The sequence below is a fragment of the Globicephala melas genome, chromosome 18 (genome assembly GCF_963455315.2).
Source record: "Globicephala melas chromosome 18, mGloMel1.2, whole genome shotgun sequence".
NCBI classification, from domain to species: domain Eukaryota; kingdom Metazoa; phylum Chordata; class Mammalia; order Artiodactyla; family Delphinidae; genus Globicephala; species Globicephala melas.
The window spans coordinates 34,929,205-34,956,344 of NC_083331.1; the positions used below are offsets into that span (position 1 = coordinate 34,929,205).

At 32.4% G+C, this 27,140-nt stretch overlaps 1 protein-coding gene across 1 annotated transcript in view; it reads left to right on the forward strand.

Moving 5' to 3' along the window:
• KLHL1 (kelch like family member 1) overlaps positions 1-27,140 on the forward strand; it is a 386,506-nt gene that overhangs the window by 178,185 nt on the left and 181,181 nt on the right. The window contains exon 4 of the mRNA XM_030842541.2: positions 14,132-14,328. Coding sequence (XP_030698401.1) covers positions 14,132-14,328 — 197 coding nt within the window. The remainder of the gene's footprint in view (positions 1-14,131; positions 14,329-27,140) is intronic.

Here is a 27,140-nt window from a genome sequence, read left to right on the forward strand (position 1 = left end):
TTTTTCATTTCAGTTATCAAGGGTTCATTTCAGCTTGCTTTTTCTTTAGTTCTTCTAGGTTTTGTTAAACATTTCTTTCATCTTCTCGAACTCCATTATTTATCTGACATCCTAGATCATCTTCACTAACATTATTCTGAATTCTTTTTCTGGAATGTTGCCTATCTCCACTTCACTTAGGTGTTTTTCTGGGGTTTTATCTTGTTCCTTCACCTGGGGCATAATCCTCTGCCATTTCATTTTGTCTAACTTTCTGTGATTGTGGTTTTCATTCTGTAGACTGCAGGACTTTGGTTCTTCATGCAGCTTCTGTCTACCCTCTGGTAGATGAGGCTATCTAAGAGGCTTGTGCATGCTTCCTGATGGGAGGGACTGGTGGTGGGCAGGTCAGTCCTCAGTAAAACTTTTATCCACTTGTCTGCTGATGGGTGGTGCCATATTCTCTCCATGGTTGAAGAGAGACAGAGGAAGAAGACCATGGTTGTTTGGCCTGAGGGGACCTAGCACTGGAGTCTACAGTCTGTTTGGTGGGGCTAATGGCAGTCTCTGGGAAGGCTCACACCAATAAGTACTTCCCAGAACTGCTGCTGCCAATGTCTTTGTACCCTCAGTGAGCCACAGCAGCCTCTCACCTCTGCAGGAGACCCTCCAATACTAGCAGGTAGGTCTGGCCCAGTCTCTTATGGGGTCACCGCTTTTTTCCCCTGGGTCTTGGTATGCACAAGACTTGTGTGTACCTCCCAAAGGCATAATTTCTGTTTCCCTCAGTCCTGTGGAGGTCCTGCAATCAAATCTGCTGACCTTCAAAGCCAGATTCTCTGGGGATGCCTCCTCCCATTGCTGGACCCACAGGCTGGGAAGCCTGATGTGGGGCTCAGAACTTTCACTCCAGTGGGAGAACTTCTGTCATATGGTATGTCCCCTACATACGAATGGGTTCTGTTCTGAGACCGTGTCCATAAGTTCAATTTATTCATACATCCAGCAAAGTTAGCCTAGGTACCCAACTAACAATTGGCTATATAGTACTGTACTGTAATAGGTTTATAATACTTTTCACACAAATAATGCATAAAAAACAAATACAAAAATAAAGAAAACATTTTTAATCTTACAGTACAGTACCTTGAAAAGTACAGTAGTACAGTACAACAACTGGCATACAGGTGCTGGCATCGAGTGAACAGGCAAGAGGAGTTACTGACTGAAGGAGGGAGAGGAGCTGGGAGATGGTAGAGCTGAAGGATCATAAGCAATAGGAGATGGAGGGCAAGCTGCAATTTCACTCATGCCTTACACTGATGGCATAGGTTCTGGTTCTTTGCTGGATTCAATTCTATCTACCCTCTTGAAAAAACAATCCAGTGATGTCTGGGAAGTAGCTCTTTTTTTTCTTGTCATAGATGACATGGTAGCACTGGACTGCATTCTAAATGTCTGCTGCAACCTTTGTGTTCCATTCTACATTCGGGTCCCGTGCCTCAAAAACTAACAGTACCTCCTCAAATAAAGAAAATTCCCTTGCCATTTCCTGTATTGTGAATCTCTTCCATTCTTCAGTTACTTCTTCTTCCTCTGTCTCTCTTCATCCTTTCTCTGGGCCTCCAATTCCTGGCTCTTCTTATCAGTACCAGCTACATCACTGCTGCTTTTATGCTTGCTTCTGGACATCCTGGCCTTGAAATAAAGATACTGCACTACTGTGTTCTATGAAGTACTGTGCAACAAAGTACACAAAAGCACAACCACTTGCAGAGGATGCATGAACATGACAACATACTCCAGACGTGTGAACTAACTTATGTGACTGGACATGTTAATGAACGTTTGCATCTTTGAAAGTTTGCCTCCTGAACGTTCATATATAGGATACTTACTCTACGATTGCTTTCCAGTTTGTGGGCCATCCACCTGGCATATTGTGATTGTGCCCCTCCTACCATCTCATTTTGGCTTCTCGTTTGTCTTTGGATGTAGGATATCTTTTTTGTTAGGTTCCAAGGTTTTTTGTCAATGGTTGTTCAGCAGTTAGTTGTGATTATGGTGTTCTCATAAGAAGGGGTGGGTGCACGTCCTTCTACTCTGCCATCTTAAGCTAATTCAAGAGACTGTATTTTCTCCATTGTATATTCTTGCCTCCTTTGTTATGGATTAGGTGACCATAGGTGCGTGGGTTTCTCTCTAGACTTTCTATCCTGTTCCATTGATCTATATTTCTGTTTTAGTGCCAGTACCATAGTGTTTTGATTACTGTAGCCTTGTAGTATAATCTGAAGTCAGGGAGCCTGATTCCTCCAGCTCCATTTTTTTTTCTCAAGACTGCTTTTACTATTCAGGGTCTTTTCCATTTCTATACAAATTGTAAAATTTTTTGCTCTAATTCTGTGAAAAAGGACATTGGTAATTTGATAAGAATTGCGTTGAATCTGTAGATTTCTTTGGGTAGTATAGTCATTTTCATAAGGAAAACATACAGATGGCTAAAAAGAAGATGAAAAGATGCTCAACATCACTAATTATTAGAGAAATGCAAATCAAAGTACAATGAGGTATCACCTCACACCGGTGAGAATGGCCATCATCAAAAATCTACAAATGATAAATGCTGGAGAAGGTGTGGAGAAAAGGGAACCCTCCTACATTGTTGGTGGGAATGTAACTTGGCATAACCACTATAGAGAACTCTATGGAGGTTCCTTAAAAAACTAAAAATAAAACTATTATATGACCCAGCAATCCCACTCCTAGGCATATACCCAGAGAAAAGTATAATTCAAAAAGATACATGTGCCCAAATGTTCATTGCAACACTATTTACAATAGCCAGGACTTGGAAGCAACCTAAGTGTCCATCAGCAGAAGAATGGATTAAAAAAATGTGGTACATATATACAATGGAATATTACTCAGCCATAAAAAAGAATAAAATAATGCCATTTGCAGCAACATCTATGAACCTCTACATTGTCATATTGGGTGAAGTAAGTCACACAAAGACAAATATCATATGATATCACTTATATGTGGAATCTAAAAATGGGTAGAAATGAAGTTATTTACAAAACAGAAGTAGAGTCACAGATGTATAAAACAAACTTAAGGTTACCAGGGAATTATAGGGGGAGGGATAAATTGGGAGATTGGGATTGGCATATACATACTACTATATATAAAACAGATAACTAATTAGGACCTACAGTATAGCACAAGGAACTTTACTCAATACTCTGTAATGACCAATACATGAAAAGAATGTAAAAAAGAGTGGATGTATGTATATGGATAACTGATTCACATTGTTGTACACCTGAAACTAACACAACATGTTAAATCAACTGTACTTCAACAAAAATTTAAAAAAAAATACATAAGTGGGGGAAATTAACATGTTAGTAATATATGGTAATGCTTTGGGAAAGGATTTCATGCTTATTTGAGAATCAACTGTGTACTTGTTGAGGAACACTTTGTAGCTATTGCACTTCTCATTCATTGGGCTAAGAAATATTGATTATGAATATGGATTGTTAGATGTGATGATTTAAAGAAAAACATGAATGCTTATAGTCAGAAAATGAAAATAGTAATATCTGAAACTGATCTATACTGATAACAAAAAGGGAATTACATAATAACATATTAAGCATATTTTGAGAGCCAAGATAGAACTCCAAAGAAAATTGTATGTTAAACAAACAAACAGAAACAATCTGGCAACTCAGAAGCCCGGGAGTGCAGAGGAAGTGAGTAGGATGGGCTCATGCACAGACAGGATGATAGAACTCCCAATCTGGGCAGATGGTCAGAGAATAAAATATCAAAACTGCAGACTTTTTAATTTCCACTACACAGCCATCCATGTGAGTGCTTAAAATATTTACTCACCCAAGATGAAGCAACTTTGTAGTTAACTTCAATTCAACCTTGTTGTTTGAGAACATACTGTAGCAACTTGTAAGTACTGTTGCTGCAAAATCTGTCTAATGAGAAGTTATATTCTCTTATACGTATCCCTTTCAATCTCCCCTCTATTTTCTTGATTGAAGTAGAGCAATAAAGGAAGAAAACAATCCCAAAGTCATTTACAGAAGCCACAGGATTATAACTCTCATCACAGTTTCATTCCTAAGTATCCATGGAGCATAAGACTTTGAAGTTCAAATACAAAAGACCTTAAAACAAAAGGCAATCAAACTCAAATATGCAACACCAAGGTATAATTTGCATCCTAACTGTCTTTTATTTTTGTATTCATAGAAATTATATATCAATCTTTTGTTTTAGCTTCTCAGTCACCAAGGCAAAGAAAGAAGCCTAACAATTATGCTATAAAATAGAAACTAATATTTTCTCAAGTTAAGCACAGTTTACTGATATTAACATTTGAGAGGAATATTTTTGAGTATTTGAATACTTGTAAGACACAGTGATGTATTTCAGACATCCTCACTAATGTACCAAAAGTAGATATAATAATGAACCACAGAGCTCTTTCTTCTGTTAGCTGATTCAAGTTCAAAAGATAATGTCCAAAAACATGTTATTAATAATTTCATGTATTAAACAATAGAATAATAAAATCCTTGGATCAAACTCTTTTAGGTTCAGTGTACATTTAATTTGAAGAGATTGTTATCTATGCTGAACTCAAGAGTACATGCTCCATGTAAAGGTATTCTAAAGTATTAAATTCTGTAGTGGCCAAATGAACATATTTGTGATAGGTCTGATATACAGGTTGCCAAATTATGTTACCTAGAGTAGATGTTTGGATAACTTGTATAACTATGAGTTGATTCTTTTTGACTTTTTTTTCTCATAACCAAAATTTGCTTGAGTATTGAGTGACAGTCTGCTTTAGATTAAACTCTATAGCAAGTACTGGAAGTGGGAAAAAATTCTATGTAGTTGATTAGGGACGGAATTACAAACTATGATACACTGAAAATAAGGGGTGACACTCTATCTTTAAAGTCAAGGAATTTAAACACCTGTGCATGGATGTGGGTCAAGGGAATATTCAGAAAAAGTCAAGATTTTTACTCAGCAAACAATTCCTTGTTCTTCCAAATGATGGATATGTAAGGACAGTAGATTTAAAACAATTTAAGTAAATGAGAACTATTGACATTTTTGGTTCTGGCCTGACTCCCAGTGGACTTTCCTAAAGAAAATGAGGTACAGATATAATGGGAAAATGATGGTCGTTGCTTTAACAACTACTTTCTTACTGACCCACAGATATTTCCTTAACTTTTCTGACAATGAACCCAAGAACTCTGAGGTATGCTTAGTACTCAAAAAGCATAATCATTGCTTTTCTTGTGGCTAGAATGCATGTAAGACATTGTTTATTAATTAATAAGCTCTAAGATTATAGAATTTCCCAAGTATATATTATTTTTTTCTAAAATTGGTTTGCTATAATTTTCACATGACAATCAGGATTTCCCTACAGATGAGAGTGAGAGAGAAAAGAGAGAGACAGACAGAGAGAGAGAGAGGGAGTATACCAAAGTGCCAGTAATGTGGTGCATATTAGATTAAGGAATAATTTGATAGCAGCAAAAGTCTAAATTACAGTAAAAATCAATTTCTTTTGGTAATTGTTAGAAAGATATGTAAATCTATTAAATTTAATAAAATGATGTAAGCCAAAATTTCCTTAACTCTCCTGTCTTTTGTGAAGCACTGAAAAAACCCTAGGAATGTATTTATATAAATAAATTATTGAGGAAATAAATAAATTCCAAATCATTTATGTAATTAATCTGCTCTCAAAGAGAGCATAACTCCCTGCTCCTTAAGTGTGGCTGTTCATAGGGCCTTCCTTCCAGAGAGCATGGTATGGAAAAGTGGGTGAAAGAGTTATGTTATAGTCAGAAACCTGACAAAAAATACTTTTACTAAGTAATCAAAATTGACATAAACAGTGATGTCATGTTGATAATTTGCACCCTTGATATGATGTGACGAGACCAAAAGCCCTTATTCCCAGTGTAATCATAATTAGACAAATCCCAGTTGGGGGCAGTCTACAAAATACTTAACTAATACTTTCAAAACTGTCAAAGTCGTTAAAAACAAGAAAAGTCTGAGAAAATGTCACAGCCAAGTGTTGCCTAAGGAGATATAATGATTAAATGAAATGTTGTATTCTACATGGGATCTTGGAACAGAAAAAAGAATAATAGGTAAAAAAGTAAGGGTATATGAGTAAAGTTTGAACTTTGGTTAATAATAATATAACAATGTTGGTTCATTAATTTAACATGTGGATCATACGTTGTTAACTAGGAAAAACAGGTATGTGCTATATGAAAAATCTCTCGGCTATCTTTGCAGGTTTTCTGTAAATCTAAAGTATTTTATTTCAATCTTTTTATGTGCATATATATAAAACATGTGTATAAATAAATAATATTTTATAAAATTTTGATCATATTACCTATGTTTTATCTTTTTTAATACAGTGTGAACATTTTTCAACTTGAGTCAGTATTCTTTGAAAACATTTTTTTCATAGAAAGGCATTTTAGTTTAAATATAGCAGTGTGTACTTGTCAATATAATATACCAATATTTTAATAGTGGTTATACTAGGTGGTGACATTATAGGTAATTTAATTTCTCTTTTATACTTGTACCTAGTACTAAGCTAAGTGCTAGGGATTTAGAGTTGATCAAAACTTAATACCTGCTCTCCAAGTGCTCATGGTAAGAAGCAGTGTAGTAAGATACAGGTTTTGAAGCTAGCTTTAGATTTGAGTTCTATGCTATCATTTACCAGCTCTTTAATTCTACAAGGGTCTCATTTTCTGTAAAATGGAGATTTTACACATTTAATATCATTTCAATAAACTCAATGTCAACAAATAAATAAATAAAATATTTTAAGAAAAAGTTTATTTTTAAACCCCTACAAATTACTAAAATATCAGTTTTTTACTTTGTTTTAATTCTAATGTATCATATTATTTCTCTTTATTTCCATTAAAGATAGAGATAGATATGTAGGTAGACACATAAATATATAGAGAGAATATTTAATTTACTTTATGGGTTTTATGGGCAGTTCTTGCACTTATCTGGTAAAATGCATTATCTTTTCAATATAACTGAATTTATACATAAAATATGGTTATACAGCATAGTTGTTAATAGAATACAACTTATCTATTAAAACATGAACAGCACAGATTTATATTCTTCTATAATCTTTGTGATTTTCTTCCAATTATATTTTACATATTTTCATTCTAATATAGTGTAAATTTAACTATATTCTCTTGTAGGAAATCAGAGTTTGAGTCCACTGATACATGTTTGAAATGCTCAGTAGCTTTGTCATTTACTTAAGGTGAGACTGCAGATAATGTAGCACACATTAGAGGTCCCATATTCAAAAGTCAGTCTCTTCTTATGCCCCCAGTTAACTTAAGGGAGAGTGACTCATTTCTATCAATGTAATTCGTGTAAGGTCAAAATCAGTTATTGGGGTTTTACCCCATTGCTAATTATTGGGTTAAGGCATGGTCATGTCATAAATATTTTTGCCAAGGCAACATAAAGAAAGAGTTCTGGGGAACTTTTAGTAAAGATTTCTTCACTGATGCAACAGAAATGTATGAATGCATTAAAGAATACTCTCTCTTCTGATGGGTGTTTTCCTGTCTGAATTTGAAGCTTGCAACTATGGCAACCATGAGGGAAACAGGCTCTTGAAAGGATGGCTGTTTCCTAAAGATGTGTTGAGCCCTTCAATTAATCAGTTCTGGGGACAACCAGCCTCATCCTCTGGACTTGTCAAGAAACATTATAAATATTTTGTTATTATTTTAGAAAAATTTCTCAGGGTTTTCTTTTACTATACTTATAGCTCCTTAGTTATCTAAAATGTCATTGGATATTTTAAAGCCAATTTTCAATGTCACCTAAAGTAAAATCATAGATTTTCCCTCTCAGTAAGTCTAAAGCCATTTGTGAACATTAATGCCTTGAAAGTTAACTTTGAGTGGATGTATAGAATTACTTTTTTTTCCCATTAACAGTAGTCATATCTTTTTTTAGGATTATTTTAAGTCAAATACTTCGCAGATTTTTGCCTTTTTACCATCTAAATCTGCCAGAGAAATAACCAGGTTATAGTTACAAAGAATATATCATGCATGAGGTAGCTCAACTTGTGTGTATTCAAGCTCAACACTAACTAATATTCCATTTGTGCCTTCTGATTTTCTACAAATGGATCCTTTCATTGGATATATTCCAAGTTGAAAAAAATAGCACAAACAATGCTCATATCCTCCAAATTCACATCCAAAATTACCAGTAAGTAACTTTTAAAAATTAGCCTATAGATAACCTGTGAAAATTTAGTTTTTCTCTCTCTCTTTTTTTTTTTTTAACAGGAAAGGATGGTGAGATGCCCTGCTGACATTTTACCTAAATTATTATAAAGTACAATATTAGATCCAGTATTTGAATTTGGACTGAATAATTATTTGTTCTTATATATCCTATAGCTTATTTCACTGCATAATATATATGAATCATAATATCTATGAACCATTGCATAATATCTATGAATCACTTTGATTGGGAAAGTAAATATACTAACGTGCACACACACACACACACACCATTTTACATGTTAGGTTTACACTTATAAGATTATTTTTAAAATACTTCGGTCAAGTATTTTAAATTGGTAATAGTATATATGAAGTTTCCATGACTATAATAATGTGTTCTGTACATTGTAAGCTTAAGACAAATTGTACACATAACCACAATTTCTCTAAATTATAATATTCTATCTTTGTGATTTTGTTAGTAAAGTTTGAATTAAAGCCCTCAGAAAATATTTACAGGTACTAGTCAATTCAAATCATCTTTGTTAACATTTGAGTATTTTTTAAAAGCTTCATTGATGAATATTTACATTCGATGAGCTATACATATATAAGATATACAATTTGATGTTTTGACATGTTTATACATACATAAAATCATTACCATAGTCAGGATAATTAATATATCTGTCATCTCTTTTTATGATCCATCTTGTTGCCTCGCCTCATCCCTAACCCATGCTCAGGTACTGATGATCTGATTTATGTCACTCACAATAGATAAGTTTGGATGTTTAAGAATTTTAATTAAATTGGATGGTAGCGTTATCTTCATCTGATTTCTTATATTCAGCATAATTTTACACTCAGCATAAGTAACCATGATGTTGCACATATCAATAGTTCTTTCTAATTTATTCCAGTAAATGGATAGGCTACAAGGTTTTCATCTATTCACTTGCTGATGAATGTCTGGGTTGTTTTCAGGGTTTTGGTCATTACAAAATAAATCTGCTATAAGCATTCATGTAGAAGGATTTATATTGACACATTCTTTTATTTCTCTTGGGTAAATACTTAGGAGTGAAATGGCTGAGTCATTTGAAAGATGAAATTGTAAAAATGTTTTCCAAAATGGTTATACCATTTCACATTTCCACCAGCTGTTCTAATGTATATGTAGTGGTATATCATTGTGCTTTTTATCTTGCATTCTCCTAAACAGTAATGTTGTTGAGCACTTTACATTCCTGTATCTTCTTTTGTGGAATGTCTGTTTAGATCACTTGCCCATTAAATTTTTTTTATTATTGAGTTTGAGTGTTCTTTATGTATTTTGGATACAAGTACTTTATCAGATATATGATTTTGCACACATTTTTTCCCATTCATGGTTCATCTTTTTGTTCCTTTACTATTGTCACTTGTAGTGATTTTTATAAAGTCCAATTTACCATGTTTTCTTGTGGATTATGCTTTTTGATGTTTTATCTAAGAAATCATTAACTAACTTAAAGTCACAGTATTTCTCCCATGTTTTCTTAGAGAAGATATGTAGTTTTAAGTTTTAAATTTAGGACTATGATAAATTTTGAGTAAATTTTATATATTTTGTGGGATACAGATTAAAACACAAGTTTTTGTACATGCCTACCTGCTTGTACCCATTATTCAAAGACTATCCTTTCTCAGTTGAATTTTTTTGAGCCTTTGAAAATCTTTCTAGAATCTATTCTTTTCCATTGATCTATTGTCTATACTTAGACCAATAGCAATCAATTTTAATTACCATATCTTTGTAAAAAGTCTTAAAATCTGGTAGTGACATTACTCCCACTTTGTTCTTTCTCAAAATTGTTTTGGTTTTTCTAGGTCATTGCATTTACATAGGAACTTTAGATCAGTTTTGCAATTTCTACAAAAAGTCTGCTGGGATTTTAAATATGATTATAATAAATCTATAGATTAATTTGGGGTCAGTTGAAATCTTAGCAATGTTGTATCTTCCAACACATGGGCACAGTATATCTCAAACATCACCCACCACCCCAACTATTCTAATTAGAATGCTGTGTTGAGACATCCCCAAGACTAACCCTCCAGGTTGGATGATTCATGAGAGGGTGGCTCACAAGTCTCAGCATACAGACAAACCAATGGCTCTGATTTGTTATATCAAAAGGGTTCAAAGAATAATGAGGAAAGGGAAATGGTACACAGGGCATAGTCCTTGGGAAACCAGGAGCAAACTTCCAAGGTCAGCATTCCAAGTGGAATAGCACAGGAGGCATTTAATTTCCTTTGCAAAGAGTTATGACGAAACCTGTGAGTTGCTGCCAACAGGGAGATTCATTAGAGACTTGGAGTCCCAGGTTTTTGTTGAGGGCTAATCGCATAGGCAACCTCTGCTTAGTATATACCAAAATTCAAGACTCCCAGAAGGAAAGCAGTTGTTAAGCATAAACCATAATGCTTACACCAACAGTTTAGGCACAGTGAGCCATTTATATTACTTAATGGTGGGAACCCTCTTGAAATCTAAGTTTTCAGGCACTAGTCAAGGGCAAATCTTGCAAGTAGGACTTTTCAAGGAGAGCAGTTCAGGCTTGCTGTGTTAATTCTTTTCTGAACAGATGTTATTGAGAATAACTAATCAATTAAAATTAAAGAAAATCACTCTCCCACTGTTCTGAAATCACAACAAAAATGGAATCTATAAAAACCATACCAACTGAAACCATATCCTTTTTAAGCTGATTTTCATATAATCTATGCTAAAAAGCATACAAATATCTTCTTGATAATCTTACTGAAAACTTTTAGGTAAAATTCCTCCAAAGGTCTTAAATCATGACATTTTAAATATATATATATATGTATATAATTATTATGCTTATAATCAACTGTAAATAATAACAGATTTTATAGTATTCATGTTAGCTCCTCTATATTTTATATTTTTTTTATTTTTATAAGTATAGGTATATATTTTGTAAATCAGCTAAAGTTTATATAAAATATAGGTTTCCATAATTTGTAGAATACTTTATTTTGATGTTTACTATAATATTCATAAACTTTAACATATATATCTATAATTGCACTAATATAATTAGTCTTAAAATCATTTAAACTGGTATGAATCCTTCAACTGCAGATGAAGATTTTGTTTGACATTATTATTGAATGAAAAAGTTATTGATAATGTGAAACATAAACACCTTAGATAATTTTATTACTATTGGCAAATGTCTCCTCTGTCAAATTGATCATGATACTCAATGTTCTACTAGTTGATAATATCTGAACAGGGTCCTTGTGCATTTTTTAGAATCTTGAAAGTTTAATAACTTTTATTATTGATAGTGTCTCTCTTTTATACCAAACTAAACTTTAGATAGCTAACTTAATTGGAAATTTATATGTAATAAAAAGAGTTTTAATTTCCTTTCAATTTATTGCATCCACTTTACCTTTCTTTTTTCTTCATCACATCCCTTGTGTTACTTTGAAATATGCATTAGATTCCTTTGCTCTCTTATTCTTTCAATGAAACTCATAAATAAAACATAATGCTCTTCATCTGTTAAACATGTTAAGTTATGGGTGAAATGTCATGTTTGAAAGCAAAGTTGTCCCTCACCCAACAGATTACTTATTAAATATAAATGGAAGAGTTTCTTTAAAATGAAGATATCTGGCAGACAGTATTTTAAACAAGGTACCAAATTTAACACCATCAACAGAGGGATATACTGACATTATGGACCTCTCTATATATAAGCACTGAAAAGGGTACAACATCACCTATACAGTCTTCCTGCCAAAAAGTTTTCAGTTAAATCTAATCATGGGGAAAAAATATGACTAACCTAAATTGAAGAATTCTACAAAGCATTTGGTCTGAACCCTTCAGTAACGTAAATGTGAATGACAAAATAGTTGGGAAACTGTTCTAGATTAAAGAAAACTAAAGGGACATAACAAGTTAATGTAATGAGATTTAATTAGATTCTGAATTTAAAAATAAAATCTTTAAAGCATCTTATTTGAACATTTGGGGAAATTTGCATTATAGCAAATACTATTGTATCAATTTCGTGAGTGTAAAGAATTACATTCATGAGTGGCTATGTAGGAGAAAGCTCTGTTCTTAGAGACACATTGAAGTATTCAGGGGTGAAATACAGGTTGATTAGAAGTACCATCAAATTATTCAGCAACTACAGTATAAACACACACACATATAGATAAATATAGCAAAATGTTAACACTTGGTGAAGTTAAGTGAAAGGTTTTTAACTGCTTATTGTATTATTCTTGCAAATTATTGTAAGTTTTAAAAAATCCAGAACAAAAACTTTGGTGTGGGAAACAATAAAGGCATTCTGTTTATGAGACTTTTCTTAATAAATATTCTGTCCTTGAAAGTTGAATTTTTGAAAGTAGACAACTTCTCTTACATGTCATAAAAATAAATGCTAATGATGGAAAAAGGAGATATCTAAGAAAAAATTACAGTAGCATCACAAAGTTAGAAAATATATTTCAGCTGGCAAGAATATCCTTCTAATTTAGATGACAACATATTAATAATAAAGGTTAATCAATTATTTTTCCTTATGGTTTTGCACTTGAGTTTCAAACTTAGACACTTGGGATTGCATTCAAGTACATACACAAGTATAAACTTGAGTTTATTTTGGGAGTATTATTAGTTTAAACATTGCATATTGCTGTTTGAAGCTCATAGCACTGGGCATGGATTCAGAGCTCAGGCTCCTTGCTCCCGTGTAGCCTCTATCCACGAGGGTTTTTTTCTGTCTTCAGTTAGCTGGTAGAAGAGCAAGAGTAGGGATGAAGCACACTCACATCATAAATGCCTCAGTGTGGTAGCAACACACATCCACTGACATGTGTCATGGCAGTATGTGGCCTGACCCTGTGTTCAGGAAAAATGAGTGGAGATATTTCTAGTGAAGAGTAGCCATCTGTGTCACAAAAATTAAGATGAAATCAACCATTTCTGAGAATGTATGACCTAGAAAACCTCACCCAATAGTGATAGAAAATCTGAATGGAACTATACCTATTAAAGATGTGTTGAATTGCTAAATGAAATATAACCTAAATAGTTCAGCCTAGAAGTTTTCACAGATGAGATTTATAAACAGTCCAGGAATAGCTCCATTATTTAATAAGTTATTCCAATAGTTAGAAAAAAAGGGGAAACGCTAAAGAGCTTAATTTTTGAAGTTAACTGACCAAAAAGAAAGAAAAATTATAGGAAATTATAATCATAGGCACAATGAGTTAAATACAATATTAGCAACATACAACACAGGTATTTATAGATACATATATATATGTTCATTATCCATACATAGGTATTTCATATTCTTATACACATATATTTTCAGAAAATGTTAGTGCATCTTTGCTCTCCTAAGCTTGTAGTCATGTGTTGTGAAATATTTCTATTTTTTTTTCTTTCCTAATCCACAACCAAAGGAACAACCATAGTTCCTGTTCAATAGGATACAGATATTTTAGTTGAAGCTGCATTTGTATGTACTACATGATTCTGAACATTACACAAGCTAAGAAATGCAAGATGTTGAAAACAATTGCTGGCTTTTCATGAGTTATATTTATTTGGATTATCAATTTAGGTTCAGATCATTTCTAGAAGACTGGACTAATGTTTTGAGTAATAGAATGGTACATGTTATTTCATGTTTTGAACAGTTTCATAATTCTTTTCACTTAATGTTTAGGTTGCTTGGAATTAAAGGAAGAAACCATTGAAAACCTTCTTGCTGCAGCTTCCCTTCTTCAGCTTCCTCAAGTAGTAGAAGTGTGCTGCCATTTCCTCATGAAGCTCTTGCATCCATCTAACTGTTTAGGAATCCGAGCATTTGCAGATGCTCAAGGATGTATTGAATTAATGAAAGTGGCCCACAGCTACACAATGGTAAGGAAATTTAATTTTTAAATAAAAGAGACATAGCTGTATTATCAGAGGTTAAAATAATTACTGTTGTTGTGTTAAAAATCTTTTTAAAGTTTAAAATTAGTTTTGCATCTTTGGCACATTTTTATCATGGGACACAATGTACCATATAATATTTAATAATCTCAAAGTAAAAAATGACATCACACAATGGACTTTATTATTGTTATAGTTTTATTTACATTTTATAGGCAATATAGATATAGATATTGATACTCGGGATGTTAAATAGTGCTTAAAAGATTTTTTTCTTAATTGCTCCTGGCATATCTATCTTTTTGCATCCACTTCCACAGCTGCCCTATTTTTTCCCTTTTCTTTCTAGTTAAGAGCTAGAAGTTTATGCCACAAAAGTTTTTCTTTTGAATTTTTCTAACAACCTCTCTGCCATGGACTGAGTTCTATCAACCAAAATTCAATGTTGAAGTCCTACTGCAAATGTGATGTTATTTGGAGATGGGGACTTTGGAGGTAATTAGGTTTAGGTGAAGTCATCATGGTTGGCCCCTCATGATGAGATTAGTGCCCTTATAAGAGGAGACACTGGAGAGTCTGCTTCCTTTCTTCCACTACCATGTGAGGACACAGTGAGAAGATAGCCATCTGCCAGTTAAGAATAGAGCCTTCACCAGGGAACCCAATCAGCCTATACCTTAAATGTTGTACTTCTCAGCCTTCAGCACTATGAGAAATAAACTCCTGTTGTCTAAGCCACCCAGTCTATGGTATTTTGTTATGGCACTCCAGATATTTAATACACTTTTTATCATAGCATGATATGTTAGGTATGGATTTGCCTGTATGATTTGTGGAGAAAAAAATCATATCTATACTGTATATTTAAAGTATTTATTGTTATAGTGAATATTGGATTTCAGAACTCCTGGGAACTAGCATACTAAGGGAAAATATTTAGATATATAAATCAACTGATCTATTTTTTTTTTAAATTTGACTTTCTGTACTATTTTCATAAAGAGTTTAAACTGATTGAATATCAGTCAGTTAATAGTCCTAAAATACTATAAGCCTATTTCGTATTTTTCTCTTTAATTTTTTGCTATATATACAAACTATGTATATGTGTAGGTATTTTAACAGCTTTATAAGAGATATTAAAAGTCATTTGAATTTTAGACTTTAAGTATGTGTACTTCGTAGTGTGTTTCTTTTAATGTTATCTCCATTATAGAATTGAGTAATCAGTTACAACAATTTCACACCCATCATTTCATACCCTAGAAATAATCATTCTAAAATCATTTAATACAGTACCTGGAATGTAGCAATCTCTATATAAAATGTTAGCCATTTTTGCTATTGTTATTATTATTAACATTATTAATGATTTGATTTTTATTATTGAAACAACCAATTGTAAAGTATAGAAATTTCTCTTTTCACCTCAAGGGAAGAATTTATATGAAATAAATCTCATTAAGCTTTATAGTTGCTATTTATTTAAAAGTTCTTATTTTGAGCTTTAACACCTTTTCAAATTACTAAAGACAGTCAGCCATTTAAAAGTCTTCTCATTGTTATTCTTAGACAGAATCTCAATATTATTTTAATTTTCTTCTTTAATCTGTTAAGCAGATTAGTAAATTAAATGAAAATGTAGAAATAAAAGGAAGGAGATACATGCTTTGTAATTCTATTTTCAAATTCTTTTTTCAAAATATTCCATGACAGGGCACAGTACTACTATTAAAATTATATGAACTGTATAAAATCAATGTAAACAAATACTTCATCAACCAAAATATCAAAGTCTAACTGCAGTCATTTAATTATGCACATTTCATTACTCTTAGGAGTTCCTGGCTTAGCTAAGCCAAAGAACAATATGCCTCCATATCCAGAGGGATAGTGGTTCCTTCTGGTCTAGTTCGAAATTATTAATTTAGTAATAAAAATGTTTTTCTTGCAGCTGCTTGGACTGATCTGCAATTTATCACACAATAGTAACAATATATTTTTAAACACATTAAAATTTATATTCTGTAGTAAAATATGTGTAAAACAGAAACATATAAGAGTTCTAGCTAAGACACTCAACATTCTAAATAACTATTTTAATTTATTTTTGAGACTATGAATTGATCACATGTTGTGTCATGTCTGTTGAAATTAAAAAGATTTCAAATTCTTTTGGAAACATGAAGCTCCAGTGTTCTCCCAATGTTCCTGGGTTACTATTTTAATGAAGAAAATTTACTGACCAGTTGTCTTCCTAGATCGTTATTTTCTCTCAGTTCTAACACTTTACAGTGAGTGTTTGTATCTGGTATTATAATTTCTCACCACATATTTGCTTCTGATCTGTGTTTAATCCTGCATATCTCCTCATCTAATCTACTTAATTTGTGCTTTTTGAACAAATTTATTATGTTATTTTTTTCTTCTTCTTAACTACTTCAGTAACAAATCATCTCAGATTTCCTACTACCTCTGGTACTGAATTAATTTATTTATTGCATCTAAATATGCATTCTTTGCTTATTTCATAAGTAACATTCTTTTCTAATTTTCAATTTCCTTGTCAAAATATTTTAGATATGAACTTGATCTTCAACATCCAGATCTTAACTTGCTGTCTGTATGTCTTTGCTTTTTATATGTTTTGCTATGTTTCCTTTGGAAATTTCACTTATTTATTTGGCTTCAGCTATTGATTTTGTGTGATGATTCCAAAATTGATTCAGGGAAGGTGACCCTGCTTGGCAGTGGTTCATGTGCAAAATACTGGAAAATTCTGATTGCAAGCTCAATATTAGGCAGAAGTGTGAAATATATTCTAAAACATTAATTTAAACTTTGGCTGTGTGAATATACAGATAGCAACAAAATAATTGAAGGAAATAGTTCTCTATTAGACAGAGTTCATTATGAGACCTGTTCTTAGTTCTGGACATCACATTTTAAAAATATTAGAGAGTGACAAACAGAAATAGATGAGAATAACAAGAATAATAAACATTTTATAACCATGTCATATGAAGAAAAGTTGAAACAAATTTGGTTCATGTGGCTGAATAATATCAGGGCATGAAAATAGGTATCTTCATGTATGTGATAGAATGAGCTTTCATGTTTAAGTGCTTTTTCGTTCTGTTTTTCATTTTAGTAGTACAAACTTCTACTTCAGTCTTCTGATTTTTCTTTCTATGCTGGTTTATCTATTTCTACTGATCATCAGCCTTACTTCCTTCCAAGTTCAGCTTTACCTTTAGAGGAGACTCCTGGATCTTCATTTTTTAAGAAATCGTCTCTCCATACAGTTCTGGATTAGAGTTTGCCATAAGAGGCATTCAGGTAAGGTATAGAAGGTGGAAGAGAAAAAGCCATTATTTCTCCACACGCAGATTCAGGCAGATATGTGGACAATGGAAACTTGAAGTAACTTCTAAGTGAGCCCTTAAAAGCAATTGGCTTCACTGCTGTAGACTGAGACAGTTGATGGAAGACTGTAGACAGTTGATGGAAGGTTCTTGAGGAACCCAGTGCCTTTGCATAGTACTTTTCAGAACGTTTCACATTGAACTGAAGGTTGAGATCATTAGCAGAAAGTTCCCTGACCTTCACTTTCACGGCCCTTTCAAAGACCATTTAGGTCTCAAATTCCCTATCCAAAATCTGTCTTACTTAGAACACAGAGTGGCTTGCTTTCCTAGTTCAACAATGTCTTAAACACATACCCACAAATAGCAGGTTTAAACTCCATATTTTGATAGGCATGTTTCTGCATACCTAACTTCTGAACAACTATCTGGGCATTTTTTCTAAAAATGCATTGAATTAATTTCACCTCTTCTAAATATGTGCTGTAAATTCCCTTGTACTTTACTCACAATAGTTCGCTTCTCTGGAATCTCTGGTATCTAATTCTAAATAACACCTCAGTTTCCAGGTAAGTTCATCCATGCCTAAGAAATATTTTAAAACTTTTCATGACATTCTCTCCTTCATTTAAATTCTTAGTTTTCCTTTCCTTAGGATTATATGATGTCACCATAAATTTTCTTATGCAATTATCTTTTATGTCTTTATGGCTGGTCTTCACAACTATATTGCAACTTTTGTGACAGAGAACAATTCTTTCCACTGAGATTCATTTTGTCCCAACAAATTATCAGCACCTGTAAATTATCAGCACCTATCAGAAATTAATATATTAATTAATTTCTTCAGTTCTCATAGATATTTAGAATTGTGATTCTCAGTACTCCTGAATTCAGTCATTCAACGAGACTACCCATGGTCTTTTTCTAACTTTCTTTCCAATCATATTTCTTATCATTGTTTTCCCTGTTCACACAATTCCAGCCACACTGATCTTCTTGCTGTTTTGTGACTATAACAAGCATAATATCACCAGATAACCTTTGTGCTGTTCTTTCTTCCTTCTGCCGGAAACACTCTTCTACCAAATATTTATATCCTTTCTCTGCCTCATTCAGCTTTCTGCTCAAACGTCACTTCCACAAAGATCTCATATCTGAATATTCTACTGAAAGTGACCTGGCCTTCAAAACTCTCTATTTCCTCACACTGTTTTATATCTTGTAGAGTACTTTAATTCCCACCTTTATATCATATATTTGTTGTTAAGTGTTGTTATTACCTACTTCCACCATTAATGTGGTAGCATTTGTTTAACTTTCTATAACCTGGAAACCTAGACAGATGTTTGTACATAGCATTCATTGTTGAAGGGGGTAGTGATTGCAGATTGCTATGTACCAGGAGCTGTAGAAGGTGGCCTGGGGATACAATGGTGACCAAAATAGGCATAAGTTGCCCTTACAGTCAAGATGAATATGTTGGAGCAAAGAAATTATAACCATGAATGATAATTATATGTATGGTAAATACTACAAAGGAAAATTATAGGATGCTATAGGAGAGTGAAACAGGGAAAGCCTCTTTAAATATGTGATGCAAAAACTGAGTTGTAAAGGATGAAGCAGATATTAGTCAAATGAAGACTTAAAGAATATTCATGACATAGGTAAGTGCATGTACCAATGATCTGAGGTGGGAAGGTGCTTTGTTCTGTTTAAGGAAATTCAAGTGTGATGGGATGGTGGGAAAGGCAAAGAGGTGGAGACAATGAGCTTGAGATTTTGGCAGAACAAAATTTTGTAGGGTTAAGGAGACTTTGTTATATATTTGTGTTTTTATTTTAAAATAATGGTATAACATTGAAAGTTTTTGAGCAAGTATAAGCCAAGATTTAATTTTGACTAATCACCAGATTAGCATTAGAAGAAATCAAGAAGAAAGAATAAGAATAATGTTAGTACTTCATTAGAGGTCTACATGGATATTTACACACACATACTGGGTGAGTGAGAAAGAAAAAGAGAAAATGAGGTAGCTTTAGCTTCTGCCATTTTGTTTGATGTCAATGCTTAGCACTACTGGTGCTGGTGATGCACAAGTTAAGTATATAGTATATATCAGGCATTGCTCTACATGTTAAACAAACTTTTGAAATTTAATCCTTTCACAACTCCTGCAAGGTATGTTATATCCATTCTAAAAATGGCAAAGCTAAGGCTTAGGAAGTTAAATAATCTACTCAGGAGTAATAGATTGAACATGCTAGAATGGGGATTTAAGCCTGGTACTATCTTACCACAAATTTCAAGCTCTATCTAATATGCTAATAAATTTACATTTTATCCAGTATATCAAATTAGATTTCTGATATCCAGGATATTTCAAAACATGGATTACTTGAGACAAATGGACACTATAAACCTGAAACATAGATGAGACCAAAGAATTCTGTGAATATTTTGCTCCTCAGTTTTTTCATTCCCCTGTTCACTTCACCTTCACTTTCTGCTCAGTGCTACCAGCATGACTTGGAACATTCCACAGTGTTTGTGCTAGAGGCAGAAGCAGTGGCAATAAGACTAATTAGAGTTTGCTATGTTCAATCAGTAGCTTTGAAAAGTAGGCATTTCTGAGCTGGAGAATACAGCCTTCCAGACTCAGGATAAGAGCAGTGACCCTTCCAGAGTTCAGACTCTAAAATCTCCTGTACATGGTTTACTTGTCTTTCATAGCCCTTAAAGCAATGCCAGAGAAAATGGACAAACTTTATTTATGTGGTTTCTGTTTATGGTTTTGAAATACCTGACATTTCTCATGGTTTCTAGCCAGCAGCATGTTTTTAAAAAAATCTTTACCAATAACCCTTCTAATAAGCCATAAATTAGAGTTTGCTTTGGTAGAACAAATGAAATTTAAATGTCTTTGCTTTTCTACATTGTCAAAATAAAGTTCACTTCATCCATATTTTACTCAGGACTATTATGTGATATATTAGTACTAAAAATTGCTTTGAATATTCATTTTTTCCTTTCATTCATTACTTTGTGTTAGTCCTTTGAGTATCTCATATACATACATGGCATGAGTAATGATTTTAAGTCAGTATATAAATGTGTCACATTGAAAATTAGCCAAATTTGATTTTCAGAATTTCTTTGTAAATTGATAAGAAATGAAGGTTCTGGGTGAGTACAATGAGTGGCTCGGAGGACAACTACCACCAATACTTAATCCTCACAAGCAGTAAGGAAGTATGTGGAGGCCTGCGTAGAAAGGAATTTCCTCTTGTCCTGTTTTTGTGTATGATTTTCTTTACTTGTTTTGTTGCTAAATTAGACTGACAACTCTGCAAAGACAGTTTTCATTTGTGTTCTAACTCACAAATGGTAAAATTGTGAGTTTTTTGTGAATTGATAAAATTCTAGTCTATTGTCTAAGATTGGAAGTTGATTTGAGTTGAGGAGTTTTTAAAAATTGGCAATTTAAAAATTGCCTTTAAATTGTTTAGTGTTGTACACAAAGAGGATATTCAGATTACACCAGATAAACTGATAGAGATGTATAATAAATAGTGATATTATAACAAGTAATTATTCACTCATGTAATTGCAGTTTGACTATATAGAACTTTGTAATTGTTAAGATTCTAGAAAATAACCACAATGAAATGTGCATTTATGACAGTTTTGAAGACTAATTAAGCATAATCACAGAGGATCCTATGAAAATTATAAGCTTTTTAAGGGATCATTTTAGGCACAGTCCATTTCTTCTATTCAGATGCTCTTCAAATATGTTTCCATTTTAGGCTTTCATATTCAAATCAAAGACAGTCTATTTTAAGAAATGTATCCTTCTGCTTTGTTGTTGTTGATAATGGTGAAGAAGATAATATTCATCTACTTGAAAAACATTCCATTCGTTGTAAGAATTCTTTCATTTTCATACTTCAATTTTATTTTTATTTCTTCTACTGAGCTACTTCTAAAACACAAAGATTCAGCACACAGTTGTATTATAAAGTTACACCACACACACACATGTACACAAAATCTACTATTAAAATTATTAAAAAGTATTAGTTATTTTTTATTGTAGCAGATTTAAATTTTTATAGAGTTGCTATATGTCTTGAATTGATTCTACAGCAACAATATAACTAACAAAATTCCAAGAAGGAACAATAGTGTTAAAAAATATCCTATAAACCCACATCTAAAGGATTTTCATAGTAACTCATAAGTGTTCCTTAGCATTTATTTCAATCATTTAATGTAAAGAATTTCCTTCTGTGATAAATAATATTTCTACTTCGCCACCAGGGAAGTCCCAATATTTCTACTTTATTAAAATAGTTCAAAAAGGGCTTCCTAGGTGATGTCAGAAGAAGGAAAAGCCAGAAATTTTTGGCTACAGTGTCTTTTCATTTTGCAAATCACAGTTCTTCAACAATGAAATCAATACTTTGCTTTTGTTCTGATTTTTTAAACGCCTGTGAAAAAGTCTGATTTTGTATGTATATGAAAGTGTCACTTTATTACAAAAATTTGCACATCATGAACTAATCTTATAAAGTATTTATACTTATTTGCTGAGGTAATGAATCACATAACATGGAACTAATTTTTTTTTTTATGTTTCCCTTTTCAATTTTTCTCTCAGTGTCATTTCTGTTAAGGACTATACTTGTGCTTAAAGATCTTTAATAGTATTTTTTTAAAAGAGGAATAAAAGGAAGAGGGATCGATTACTGTTCACAAGAAATATGCTAAAATCAATCCTTGCCTAAGGGGAAGCCCAGTTTGCCCTTTGTACACAGGGCTGTATAGAGATGCGGCAGATCATTTCCTTAAAAAAATAATATTTTCAGAAATGTATTGTACAACTAAACACAATTCAAGGGAAAAATAACTTCTAATAGAGTATCAGATGTTCCTCCCAGATCCCAAGTTACTCTAATGTATTAAATTTTCTGCACAGAGCTAGACTGCATGTTCCATAAGTTCCACAAACTCCATCTTACTTGTTCACTGTTATACTCTTAGTTCTTAGGATAGCACCTTACTCATTGTAGACACATGATAAATGATATTTGAAAGAAAGAGTAAATGAATAGTTTTACACATTAATAATTTGAAATACTGTCAAAAATTTACCAACTTAAATGAAATTTTTTGAATATTAATAATTTAAAGTGATGTATATTATCTCTATTCTGTGATAATTAAAAATATTTATATGGTGCCTAAACTTACTTTTCATACCTCTTTATTAAAATGTTTGTACAAATAAATAAATACATACAGGATGTACCATGATCTTTAGAGTTCATTAGCTTTTTTTATCAGCTATTTCAAAACTGTTTAACAGGTAACATTATTCCACCTACTGTGTATGTATATTTTTAAATTAAGTTTTCCCTGGACCTATTTCATATTCAAGGTCTATATTTAATATTTTTAGTATTTCTAATAAAAGCTATTCATATTTAAATTTCATTTTCATTGAAGGTCACTATGCTATCCAGGAATAAATATTAAACCTGGTGGTTTAACAGAAAAGGCACATACTACAAAGAATTAATAGTGGGCCAAATGTATCCTATTGTTGTATATGATTTCAGATTATATAAAATAATACACCATCATTAAAAATTTCTGGATAATAGCACATTATCGACCGGAGATGTATTAATACCTCTTTTGTTACCCAAACGTTATTGACCGGAGACGTATCAATATGTTTTTAGAGAGTGATACAATTAACATCACCTTGTGAAGTTGTTAGAGCTTAAAATTGATCAAGCGTTCATTATACAACTAATGATTGTCATTATCATTCACATTTTGCTTCGTTAGGTTTTTGTTCCAATCTTATGTGTATTATAAATGTAAGATTTTCAAAAATGACGCATTGTGAAATTTTGAGTGAAGAAGAATTTTTCAGTGAATTTTATGCAGATACTCTCTCTGATTGTCCAAGCAACATATATACTAGTGTCTCAGAAGATGATAGTTCTTCAGAATATAGTTCTGATTCAGACGATGTTAATATTAGACCAACAAAAAGACAAAAATACTTAGTGATTGATTCTGATAGGGAAAGTGAAAATGAAACTCATGGTGCTGGAGAATGTTCTTTTGCTTCTATAGAAGAGTGGATTCAAGACAACATTTCACAAAAATTAGAAGACTGTACAGGTGTGTCAGGTGTAACTATTGAATGTAATGACCCACAAAGTATTAGTGAAATAACAGAATGAATTTTTTTGGTTGGCCAAAATAAAAATTGCCAGCCACAGGCATTAGTTTCTTGAAAAATCCCCTGGTCAATAATGATATTGTAAGCAGAAATTGGCAAAGGTTTGATAAACGAAATTCAGATCCTGATCTAAGTAAATTCAATAAATGGTATACTTAGGTGGTGGGCTTTATTACAATAAGTATTTATAATTATTCTTATTGTATTTTTTTATATAAGGCAATCTTTACTTGAACAACATAAAAAATATATTTTAGTTTTGTTAGAGCTATATAATTTATAATTAGTAAAAGAGTTTCTGGAAAACAATGAAGATTAAACATATTTTAAACAAAATGGACTATTTCATCAATAATAAATCTAAGTAGATTTATTTAAGACTGATATTATTCAAGCCAGATATACTACTCTAAGCATTTGTTAAAGAAAATTTTCATGTTAATTGGTTCTACAGTTAAAAGAACATGAAGAGATTTGCAAATATATGGATAGAGATGGAATTCAGTTTCTTCTCCAGTTCTATTTGAAAGGAGAATAAGCTAATTATCAATTTATTAAATAGTGTTTCTATTGTTACTTCTGGTATATGGATAAGAATAAATAAAGATAACTAAGTGATGAAGAGACAGAATAACAGGAAATGTAGAAAAAGTACATTCTTTTAAAAAAAATGTATTGCAGTTGAACTAGAAGAAAATTGATGAAGTTAAAATTAGAGTTTATTATATGTAGTCACTGATTAAGACATATATGCATACATTTACATATACAAGTAGACATCTTTATCAGCATTGACTGCATATATTAATCAGAAGAAAGACTGTATTTTAAGTAGCAAACTCTGTAATAACCCTAGTTTATGTGGTTTCAAAAATTGACATTTTCCACGTATGTATACTTGTATTATGTTCATCATTATCATATTAACTTTTATATCGTAAAAATTTACAAGTTTGACACAGAACTAGAAAAAGCATAAAGAAAATATAGAAAACATTTAGGATATCATCTTCATTAGTTAGGTTTGCCTTGTCATATGCGCTAACAGATGTCATTTGAGGATGCAATAATGTACTTTCTTTTTCTTTGGACTAAGAATGTGGCAAGTTGTATATTCTTAGCTTTTCAGAAAGATTATAGCAAAAGATGTCATTAAATATAAAAAATTTGAAAATTGCAAGTGTTGTCAAATACTCTAAAGCTTGGTTCGTAGGTGGCCAACGATGTGGTATACATTTGAACAGCTTGCTTCAATAGGTGAAAAGCCTTTAGTGATTTGTGATGGTTTAGTTGTCGGTAGATTGAAACATCACTTGGCATAGGAAAGAATATTATTTTACTAGAGCATTTAGAATAAAATACGGACAGTTTGATGAACTCACTTGAAATCCATCATAGTAAATGGACACTTTTTTTTTTTACTTTTAAAATCATAAAATGCTCTGCCTTATTTCATTTCAAAAAGGCGGAAATATGAGTAATGTATTCCAGCTTAGTACAAATAAAACTTGGCAATAACTATAACTTAAGCTAAACAACACCAAAATCTGTAAGCTTCCAATAGTAAATTCATCCTTTGGGGGCCAAGGCCATAGAGATGGGAATCAATGAAGCTTCAGGTTCCAGGCCAAAATAAAAGAAATTTTCTGAAAGATCAACAGATAAAAAACTTACTAACTCCAAGATTCAGTTTGGGTGAACAGTATAATATAGGTTAACCATCAACTCTTCATTCAATGGTATTCCTCTATATCAAAGATTAGTAGAAAATAGATGTATCCTATTGGCCAAAAAACCAAAAACCGCTATAGTAATCTAGAGTTCCCTTTATTTACTTTAAAAAGCCAATATAACATATCAGAATTAGATTATGAAACATACATAATTCTCTGCAAATATTACTTTCTGTTGTTTTAACTCAAAGCTACGACTAAGATTTTGTAACAATAAGATATTATATATATTATATTCTTAACATTAACCATTGTAACCTAAAATTTTAATTAATAATGTCTTACAATGTGTGACATTCCTTGAAGTTTATTTTTTAAACTATTTGTGAAAAGATAGATTGAGATGTCAGGAACAAAGTGGTCAAATTCTTGGCACGGACACTGTGGAAGTAACTCCAACCAGGTGAATAAACTAGATATTTTCTCAAGCCCTTCTTTAAAACATGACCTGGAAGTCTAGGCTGCTTTAATTTTGGCCAACAATCCCACAATTTTAACTAGCTTCAAAATTTTCTGTGATCACTTGATTGCTGACAATTGAGACATTTGAGAGTTTCAATACCTCTAGGGCAAAAAAAGAAGGTAAAGTACAGGAAAAAATTGCATTGAAAATTATAAGACTTAGTTTAAACTATGTTTAATGAAACTGTGTGTCTTTGAACAATTCACTGGAGAGCTCTCTCATTCACTGTAAAATGATCGTTTGTTTGAGACCATACTGATCCCTTGTAGTCTTTTGCAGCCTTATGATTTTCCAGATACCTTGTTAAATCTGAAATTCCATGAAATGTAAATGAATTTCTAGATAATATAGATAAGTGCCATTTTTTTTTTTTTTTTTTTTGCGGTACGCGGGCCTCTCACTGTTGTGGCCTCTCCCGTTGCGGAGCACAGGCTCCGGACGCGCAGGCTCAGTGGCCATGGCTCACGGGCCTAGCCGCTCCGCGGCATGTGGGATCCTCCCAGACCGGGGCACGAACCTGTGTCCCCTGAATTGGCAGGTGGGCCCTCAACCACTGCGCCACCAGGGAAGCCCCGATAAGTGCCATTTTTATCATTAAGTATTTAAACCTGAATGTATCCACAAGTAGAACATTATCTGATAATAGTATGGGATTAATAAATGATTGTGGAAGAATGAAAAAAATATTTTACTTTCTTGTTTCCAAATGTTTTATGTTTTATACAAAAAGCATTATTAATATATGATTCACCTACCAAATGATTCACCAATTTTAAGTGTGAATTCAATTCAATACTTTCTTGTATATTCCCAGAATTGTGTATCCATCACCAGAATCAGTTTTAGAACATCTCCATCCCTTCAAAAAGAAACTCCATGCCTATTAACAGTCATTTTCCAACCCCCATGCCAAACTTCCGAGTCTTAAGCAGCCAATAATCTACTTTCTGTCTATATTGATTTTCAAGTTA